The sequence below is a fragment of the Nannospalax galili genome, unplaced genomic scaffold, assembly GCF_000622305.1.
Source record: "Nannospalax galili isolate Female #2095 unplaced genomic scaffold, S.galili_v1.0 scaffold127, whole genome shotgun sequence".
Lineage (NCBI taxonomy): Eukaryota > Metazoa > Chordata > Mammalia > Rodentia > Spalacidae > Nannospalax > Nannospalax galili.
In genome coordinates, this window is record NW_008360326.1 from 4,930,607 (window position 1) to 4,940,123 (window position 9,517).

Consider the following 9,517-nt stretch of genomic DNA (forward strand, 5'->3'; position numbering starts at 1 on the left):
TGTGCACACCAGTGGCCAACCAACCGGCAATCAGTCGAGAACAGGGAAGTTTGGCTGGATGCTGGCAATGGATGGATGCCGGTAACTGAGGAACAAAGCTTTGCCTCAAGCCTCCCCTACCCACCAAGCTCAGCCCCAGGAAAGGTGGGGATTGACTGAGATTCATTTCTTTACCTGGTGAAATGTAATTCATCATACAAATTCCATTTAGTGTTAGAGAAACAAAGTTATGATTCCTGCAGATAAGTTTGTGGACCAGGTCTTACCTATAAATGTGAGTAGTCAAATGTTTTCTTTATCATTTTGCTATAAACAAAAGATTTAAAAAGTGGGCAGAATAGCATTCTATACACAAAGAAATGCCACTTGCAGCTTTTGTCAGTTGCAGACTTTCCTTCAAGCCTTTGAATTCGGAAGACATAATCAGCTTGCCACAAGTTCAAGTTCAATGACTGTCAGTAGCGTTTAAGTAAACCTATAAAATCCAAGTTCACGGCTTACTCTTTTGTTTCTCTTTTCTCAATTGCCCATTCTCAGCGATCTGAATACAGGACCATCTGTCATTGGGGATCAAGAACACTACTCACTGGTGAGGGCTAAGGAGCTTGGACAACAGGCAGCTCTAGAATTAAGGACTGCTATATGGTGACCTCCAGAAGCCCTGAAATGCCAGGAGAGTAGGATGGTAGTGGCAAAGTGATGGATCCCATGGAGAAAGACCAGCTGGGGCTCCCAGGAGCGGAGGCATGAATATTCATGGTCCAGAAGCCAAGAAATCCAGACCCCCCCCCAAGTAAATCCACAGACTGCACACTCACTGTCATATAGAGCCCTGACCCAGGTGTTGGAAAAAGGCATATGCAGAGACAGGGAGCACAGATGGTCTGAAGGTAATCACAGTGCCTCTGGTTCAGGGACGTTCAGGCTTGACTTGGTTGTTCTTCATTTTGTCATTCTGGTGCATTGGGCATGCCTAAGAGCATCTGGGAGGATAGGCACAGCAAGGACAATTAGGGAAAGCTGGATAGCCTGTGAGAAAAAGTGGAGACATTGACCAAATAAGGAAGGGGAAATGCCTCCCAAAAGGAGAGTCTTGCCATCCACTGCTAACTGGGTGGAATTTGTGACTCATCCTTTGGCAATCCCTCCTGCCTACCAAACATTTCACCAGGTCAGTCTGCAATCATATCAAATTCACTGAAATAAGTAGTGGCTGCAAACTTCCTCCTGTGCTAGTTCTTACTGAGGATGGACATGTCATTCAACAAAGGTTAGCTTGCTGCCTTCTCATCCAACTCCAGGCAATGGGAACTAAATGGGGAGAAAGCAGCTAAATCTTCCCAGAGCTCTGTCAGCTCCTCAATCCATCTCTCCTAGGAGGGCTTCCTTGACCTCAACTGAAAATGGGACAAAGTGGTGGTCTGTAAGTCTTATATTGACAGGATTTTTTCTTTTGGTCTTTTTGAGACAGGGTCTTCCTTGTAGCCCCAGCTGTCCTGGAACTCACTATGTAGACCAGGCTGGCCTTGAACTCACAGAGATCTGCCTGACAGGATTTTTTTTTTTTTTGATGGTTTGTTTTTTAAGACAGGGTCTCACTATGTAACCCTGGCTAGCCTGGAATTCTCTTTGTAGACCAGTCTATTCTCAAACTCACAAAGTTCTACCTGCCTTTGCCTCTTGAGTGCTGGGATTAAAGGCATGTGCCATCACACCCAGCATACTGATGGTTTTTATGGGACTGCTCAGTTATGACTGGTCCCACTGTCACCCTCAGCGTACCCTAACTTGAGAGCTAGGAACCCAAAATAATAGAGGGGCTGGCCCAGTGATTCAGGGTAGAGCCTACCTGTACCAGAGCAGAACCTGAAAAGTGGGGTGGGAGAAGATGAAGGCCAAGTCCCCCAGATCCATTCATTGGTTTTCAGGTGAGGAAGATGGGATGGGAGTGAGGACTCCGGCACTTTCAGGCACTGAGGGCATCGATCCCAGCAGGACTGAGTACCAGGGCTTGAAGGATGTCAGAGAGGGAAACCACACCCAGAAGATGCTGAGTCTCATCCACTAACACCAGCCTGTGCACCTGTGGGTCCACAGTGTTCAGTCAGTGAGGTGTAGAGCTTTGGGACTATAACAGCTAATAAAGCCAGTCTCAAGAAGCAGGGGAAAATCTGACTCAGTTCAAGAAGCAAGAAGACATCTCCTGGGAACCAGTTGGCCAAGGCTTTGACCACTCAGCTGGCTGTGGACCTTGGCATGAGAGCCCCATGGAGAGGACCAGGTGCCTACCAATGCAGATGCCAAAAGTTGGTTATGAAAGGGAGAGCAGGCCAAGTGCCCAGTAGACAGGGATGGCAAGAACTATGCAAGGAAGAACTAGGCCATCTGTGCTGAGGGCATGCCTGGAGGGGCACAGTACCTGTTCCCGTGCAATCCTGTCAATGACTTCCCCCAAGCTCTCATGGGGCTGGCAGGAGAGGACCCCCTCCAGACACAGTGTCCTCTGCCTCAAAGCTTCTCCCACGCTCATGTCTAGGTGGTTGTAGGTTTGTTGGGCAGCCAGGTGCTGGGGTAGGGAGAAGAGAGCCATGAGTCACCTCAACACTTGGCTGCAGTGTCGAGACAGTACCCCAACATACTTGCAAAGGGTATACACAGATACTTCCCATTGATCTTATACTACAGCCTCCCTGCAGCACCCGCAGTCTCCACAGTCACTTACAATGACATCAAAGCGGGAGTAGAGGCCCACAACCTGACCTGTAGGGGGAGAGAGAAAAGACATGGAAGAGGCCCAGTTCAGAACTAGGGTGCTGTGCAGGGGAACTGGGACAGGCTTTTGGAATGAACCCCTGGACAGTCCCCAGGCTGCTGATTTAGTAAGGGGGCATCAGGCTGTCCTACCTATAGATCAAATTAGCATCATGTGTGGGATACCTAGCTTCAGGCCTCAGTGTGCGATGCAATAGCAAAACATAACATCACCTGTGAAGTATTCCAGCCTCATAGTCTGAACCCATTAGACCTTTAGGTCCCATTTCTGGTTTACAGCAAACAAGAACAGAGGAACAAGGCACAGGGCATCTTTAGGAGGCAAATGGACAAATCTGAAGGTGGGAATTATTTTTAAAATTAAAACATTTTAAATTATTTAGTGAATGAGCGTGTGTGTGTGTGTGTGTGTGTGTGTGTGTAGGCCAGAGGTTGATGTCAGATATCTTCCCCTATCACTTTCCATTTTACTTACTGAGGCTGGGTCTCTTGATGAACCTGAATTAAAGATTCAGATAGCTAGTCAGCTGTCCCAGGGATTCCTTGACTCTGCCTCCTGAGCCCTGGGATTTCAGGCAGGTATCCATACCCTCCCAGCGTTTGTGGTTGCTGGGAATCTGAACTCTGGTCTTTATGTTTATGTGGAAAGCAGTTTATACACTGATCCATCTCCCAACCCCAACTTTGAAGTACTTTGTAGCCATAGTCTAATCAAAGAAATATTCTTGCTGTCCCTCTGACCCTTTCCAGAACAAGACATTGAGGTCAGGCTGGGACCCAAGAACCCATGGCCATTTTAGGATAAACTCAAACAAAACAAAACAAAACAAAATCTATAGTTATATACTATCATAACTTTTTTTTAAAAGACAGGGTCTCCCTGTAGCCCCAGGTGTCCTGGAATTCACTAGTTAGACCAGGCTGGCCTTGATCTCACAGAGATCTGCTTGCCTCTGCCTCCTGAGTGCTGGGATTAAAGGCATGCACTACCATACCCAGCTACCATATTCATCTTATCACAGAAAACCTTACCATTCCTCCTTCAAAGTCAGAAAGACAGATGTTAAGATACCCCTTCATACATGGGGCATGGTGGTGTATGTCCATAATCTTAGCACTTGAGGGGCAGAGGCAGAAGGATTGCTGTGGGTTTGAGGCCAGCTTGTGCTACACAGTAAGTTCCTGGGTAATAGGGTAAGACCCTATCTCCAAAGTAACTGTCCAAGGCTCAGAGCAGTCAGAGACTTCTAATTCCATTCCACTTTGGGTCCCAAGCTGATGACAAGGAGATTCCAGCTCCACACCCTGCCCATGTGTTCCAGTCTGCCCACCCTAGCTTGTCCTTATCCCCGGGTGCAGATACCAGATTCATTGACCACAGGGAGTGCAGACACGCGTCGGTCCACAAAGATGTCCAGAGCAGTCAGGATGGGGGCTGTTTCCAGAACCACAGCCAAATCTCGGAATGTGCCAATGCCCAAATCTTGGATAGTTCGACAGAGAAAGGAGGGCCGGGGCAGCAGGGCACCCTTGTTGTGGGGACAGGGTGGTGATCAGAGGTCAAGCAGCCCCAGAAGTCTCCAACTCCTCCCTCCCCTTGCCTGGGCTTAGACATTGACCCTTATGGCTGTCTCCCCATGGCTCCCCCTTGTTCCTCACTGTCCCAGGCTCACAAAGATGTGTAGGAACTTGAGTAGTCGCTTGTGTGTGAGGATGTAGAGCACAGTGCCCGAGACTGGATCCAGGATGGGCAGGCGGTGGATCCGGTTCTTGATGAGGGCATAGACGGCTTCAAATAGACTGAAGGGATGGGCGCAAATGAGACTGGGAGCAGTGTGGGAGAGACCCTCTATTCAAATCCCTTAAACAGGAGCATAGGGCACCAAAGTCCCCTTATCTCTCTGGTTCCAGGGAGAAGTGAGTTCATGACTGAGTGGGATGGGACAAGCACACAGTGCAGGGGGCTCAGATGAGCTGGTGAAGATGTCTCAGCAGATAAAGGCACTTACCACCATGCCTGATGACCAGAGCTCAATCCTCCAGACCCACATGGTGGAAAGAGAACCAGAAAACCTACTCCCGCAAGTTGTCTTCTGACCTCCAAATGCACACTGTGGCACTCACCCCCCACCACACACATAAATAATAAATAAATAAATATATATATTAATTAATTAATTAAATGTAACAAAAACAGTGGGGATACTTACCTGTCATTGGGAGAGATGGAAACAAGAGGCTTGAAGCAGCCTTGAAGGTAGATCTCTGCAGAAAAACCCAAGTCAGGCCACGGTAGCTGCCACTGCCTCACCCTGACTCCAGACTGTGTCCCTTTTTGTGAGCACCTGAGGCTCCTCCATTGCCTTGTGCCCATCAGGAAATCCTACCTTCTGTCCCAGGCCTTGGGTCCCAGTCTCAGCACACACACCCCACCCTAGCCAGCACTCTCCAACTCACCCCTCCAAGTCTCAATCTTATGTTCTTCAATCTCATAGATCTGGACCTACAGTCATTGGCAGGATTTGGGATCAGATATGAGCCCAGGGGAAGCAGGGTTCCTGAAGACCCTCTTATCCCAGCCCACCTGATACCTTAGGACTCACCAATGGGGATCTGTAGTAGCGGTGCAGCACCAGGATGAAATCTGTGATGGTAAGCATCCCTGCAAGGGGCCAAGGTCAGTCTGGATGCTTTGGGAGCAGGGCACATTAAGGACCCCACCCTGTCAGCATTCTTGCACCATGTGAGGTCCCCCAACCACTTCTCCTCACCCACAAAGCTCTGTTTCTTGCTGTCCCACAGAGGGGCTGCTCGCACACCATTGGCCACCATGGCAAAGAAGGCCTTCTTGATCTGAGGGGCAGGAAAGAACAGTGGCAGGGTGAATATCAAGAGGCCCTCATCCTCCCCTCTACTGCCCACCTGCCATCTCCTCTTCTGTCCCCACCAGGCTCCTTCCATGGGGTCACCCAGGTCTTTCTGCATATGAGTCTGCCTCTTTGCCATGACATGATCACATCAGGCACATTTGCCACATAGTTAAGGCTCCTTGTGCCCAGAGACACTAAGGACCATCATCAGACACACCAGGGTTTCTATATGGAGGTCATGTGCATACAGACATGCTCTTTTTTTTTTTTTTTTTTTTTTTTGCTAATCTAAGTATTAGAGGTACAATTATTCACATAATATTTGCATAGTTACAGAAATTTTTTCCCTCTAAATTTTATATTGGCTTATTTTGAACCCCATCCTAAGCAATACTACTTATATTTGCTGGTCGTACTTTGTTTTTCTTTTTTCTTTTCTTCCTTCTCTTCTTCCCATTTCTTGATTTTTCCCTCCTCTCTCTATCTCCCTTTCTTCTTTTCTTCCTAGTTTTTCTTGCTTTTGTTTTCCTATTGTTGTTTGGTTTTTGAGGCAGGGTTTCATAGCCCAGGCTAGCCTGGAACTTAAGACCCTCCTGTTTTAACCATCCCAGTGGTGAGATTACAGGTGTGTGCCACTATACCCAATGCTTAACACACATCAAGATTTTAGCTATTAAAATAAAATCTATTTCTTTGTGAACCACCAGACCCAAATTGTGTACTGTGGACTACACATATATCATGCCTTGAGCATATATGCATCATCCGTGCCATGGTAACGGTGATAAAAATAGGGAAGTTTAGCCTAATGGAAGAGCAGCTACTAGAGCACATGCTGTTTTTCTGTTACCTAAGTACCCTACTCTTGGTCCTGAGCAGCTCTGCAATGTCTTACACATACCTCACAGTTGATAGCATACTCCTGTTTGTACTGGGTTGTCCTGTGACTCCTTTGAAACAGAGCAGAGCAAGCCTGATTCCCATTTTAGAGATGATGAAGATAAAGTGACTAACCTGAGGTTTGGTAGATGCTAAGAAGCAGCAGACCTGTGATAACAATTTGGGGATGTTCTCCCTACTAGTCTATGAGTCTTGGAAGGGAACTTGCGTGGGGCCATGGCTTGGCAGGGAGTCTAGGAGGGAGGGAGTGGTGGCTACAGAGACAGGATGCTGAGTCCTGAGTTCAAGTGGAGGGCCTCACCTCCAGTGTGGTGTCAAAGATGACCAACTTGGAGCTAGTGGCCATGGCATCGTAGCAGGTGTGCTCCTGCATGAAGTGCATGTAGACCTGGGCCCCAGGCTTCTGTAGCTCATCATCCCAACCCAGGCTGAGAAGTGGGGCCTGTGGGGATGGGCATGGCTGGGGCCTCTCGTCCCCCAGGCTTTCAAGCTTACAGTCCCAGGCCTCTGAGTCTGGGAACTCGATGGCCAGCTCTAGATCACCTGTGCTGGAGCCCACTGCTGAGGCTGCACACTCAGGCAAAAGGAGATCCCACCCAGTAGGAGGGGTCTCCATCTCAGCCAAGGGAGTAGTTTGGGCCAAGGGTGTGGCCTTGGGGAATGTGACCTCCAGCCTGGCAGACTCAGCAGCTGGTCTGGACTGGGCACCTGTTGAGGAAGAAAGGGGAGAGGACAGTAACTTCATCTTCCAAAGCATGTTCTCTGTGCTCTCAGGGTTCTGGCAGTGTCCAGGCACCCGGATGTTGTGGAGTCTCAGTGTCCCAGAAGACAAAAACTCTGATCCATCTTTCTGAGATGGCCACACTGGGGCCCGGGTTCGGCAGTACAGTGTTCACTCCCATGTGGGGAGACTGAGACCACAGATGAGGGTTGGGCCCAACTCTATTTGGTGGATGGATCAGAGGCCAGTCCAGGCCTTGGAATTCCCACTGCCCCTTCCCACCATAACTGACCTTGGCCTCACCTTCCTCCAAACCTGGTGGTTCTCCTTCCTCCACAGCCTCCTGCCTTGTCCATCTGGAAGCCTTGACCCCCCTGTTTGCATAGATTCTTTCTGAGCTGGTAGCCACAGCTGGTGATGACCATGAGGCACTTTCTTCTTGCTGTAGGAAGTTCATCTCTGGAAGGGGAAAGGGACCTGTTTAATTACAGAGTAATACAACAAAGTCCATTACAATATCATTGGTAATACTGGCAAGCTGCCAAAAGATTTTCCCCCAACATATTTCTCATTTCCTATTCATAAGAACTTATAAAATAGGTATTGTAAATAAGAATAGCATTGCTATTTAGTAGTGAGGGACCAGAAACTCAGAGAGGTTAAGCAATTTACCACAAATCACAAATCACACAGCTGGAAAGTCCTAAGGTCAGCACTGGGGTTCAAATCTTCAGCAAAGAGAAAAGAAAAGGCTGGGGACATACACTGGGGAAAGGAGAAGAGAAGAAAAGGTCCAGGCTAGGGTTAGGGATTGGGTTCCAGGGAGATGGGGGACCAAGGAGTTATGGGAGAAAAGGCAAGGCCCACAGGGATCCACAGTCTACCCACCTTGATCCTCTAGACCCCCAAGGCAGCTCCAGGATGGGGTCTATGGAAGAGAGTGTCTGAAGTGTTGTGAAAATGCTTTCTGCTCCAAAAGCCCCCGATTATCCCTTTCTTAAAGTACACACACACACACGCACAACCATACACAGACACACACACACACACACAGACACACACACACACAATCATAAACACATGCATCTGACCACTCCTAGATGAAGACACAACCGCACACAGGCACTTACACACAGGAAACATATATGCACAGCACCTGCACTCACTCACACAGAGCGTCCAAAACAAGCACACGGGCCAGACACACACACACTTACACACGTACAGTTACACGTCTGCTGTCCTCTTTGGCCCCAGCTCCGGCCCCCTGGGACCCAGATACGCCGCGCAGCGTGTGCTCCAGCTTCGGCTCCATGCGGCCAGCTCCAGTCTACGAGCCAGTGCGCACAGTCCGCCCGGCCCCGCGCACTATTCTGGGCCGGCCCCTGGCGACTGGCCGGCGGGGGATCGGATTCACTCTGATTGGGTGTCAGGCTGCGGTAGGGAACGCTCTAGGGGCGCTGCGGAGGGAAGGGGTGCCCCCTGGGGCCGCGGGACCTGCTCCTCTGAGCAGTGGCCACTGGCGTCCTGCTGCAGAGCGGGCGGCCCAGGGAGACTGAGGGAGGAGGTGGGCTTTGTGTCCCTGGGGCCTCTTCAAAGAAGGAAGATTGGAGGCGGTGGCCTTCACTTTCTTCCTCGTGCAAGCTTTTGTGCAGGTGGGATATGAGTAAGGACATGCTAGGAGGCTGGGAGTTGGTGAGGGGAGTGTGGATTGTCCCCAGAGTGCACCCAGGGTATGTCCAAATGTCTCCTTTTGAGTCCCGGGAGCCTGTCCCCTTCTCAGGTGGAGGAGATGGAAAGGGTGGTCAGGCAGCTGGGCACCCTATGGGTCATCTCAAAGGTACAATGGGATTGAGCCCTCACTTGTGCATAGAGGGAGAGATACCTGAGCTTACCTGTGCTTGCGAGATGGGTGTGGGTGTGCAAGAGCCCAGCCCCTATTCCTCCGTGAGTACTGTCCCTGAGTCTCCCAGGGCCAACGGGATCCCAGCCTGGCTCCTGTGGCTGCCCACCTCCTTCCTTGGCATTCCTGGGGCCTGAGTCAGCATCCAAATTAAGAATGCTGACCCAGCTGCCCTGGCTTCTCTCCCCCTGCCCCTCCCTTCCTCTTCTTCCAGCCTCTTCCATCCCAATCCTGGCCCCAAAGTGGTCAGTAATGGGTTATTGGATTTCCCGAACATATTTCCCTTCCTCTCTCAAAGCATTTGCATTGACCCTCAGGAGGGTGGAGGAGGACGGAACAGGGAGGAGGCTT

At 49.8% G+C, this 9,517-nt stretch overlaps 1 protein-coding gene across 7 annotated transcripts; it reads right to left on the reverse strand.

The window, feature by feature from the left end:
* Positions 1-273: 273 nt before the first annotated feature.
* On the reverse strand, positions 274-9,288 carry Prkag3 (protein kinase AMP-activated non-catalytic subunit gamma 3). Of its 7 annotated transcripts, none has more exons than XM_029560049.1 (14): positions 9,159-9,288; positions 8,152-8,191; positions 7,567-7,722; positions 6,844-7,250; positions 5,544-5,625; positions 5,376-5,434; positions 5,230-5,275; positions 4,983-5,037; positions 4,446-4,572; positions 4,136-4,301; positions 2,723-2,760; positions 2,420-2,566; positions 1,850-2,083; positions 274-1,029 (listed from the first exon to the last, which is right to left on the reverse strand). In XM_029560049.1, the coding sequence occupies exons 3-13, from the start codon at positions 7,718-7,720 to the stop codon at positions 1,967-1,969; spliced, it is 1,398 nt and encodes a 465-aa protein (XP_029415909.1). In that variant the 5' UTR covers positions 7,721-7,722; positions 8,152-8,191; positions 9,159-9,288; the 3' UTR covers positions 274-1,029; positions 1,850-1,966. The 7 variants fall into 7 exon arrangements, with proteins under 7 accessions (XP_029415909.1, XP_029415908.1, XP_017651789.1 ...); XM_029560048.1 differs by lacking the exon at positions 9,159-9,288 and adding an exon at positions 8,489-9,110 and having other exon boundaries at positions 274-983; XM_017796300.2 differs by lacking the exon at positions 9,159-9,288 and adding an exon at positions 8,489-9,110.
* Between the last annotated feature and the right edge of the window lie 229 nt (positions 9,289-9,517).

What these genes read in the sequence shown, in the direction of transcription:
- Prkag3 (XM_029560048.1), bottom strand. Translation starts at nt 8,578, where the DNA reads ATGGAGCCGAAGCTGGAGCACACGCTGCGCGGCGTATCTGGGTCCCAG. An exon ending in CAAGAAACAGAGCTTTGTGG is followed by an intron (nt 5,435 to 5,543) that starts GTGAGGAGAAGT and finishes GGCCCCTTGCAG; the next exon opens with GGATGCTTACCATCACAGAT. An exon ending in CCCTGTGGTCAATGAATCTG is followed by an intron (nt 2,761 to 4,135) that starts GTATCTGCACCC and finishes CTCCCCCTACAG; the next exon opens with GTCAGGTTGTGGGCCTCTAC.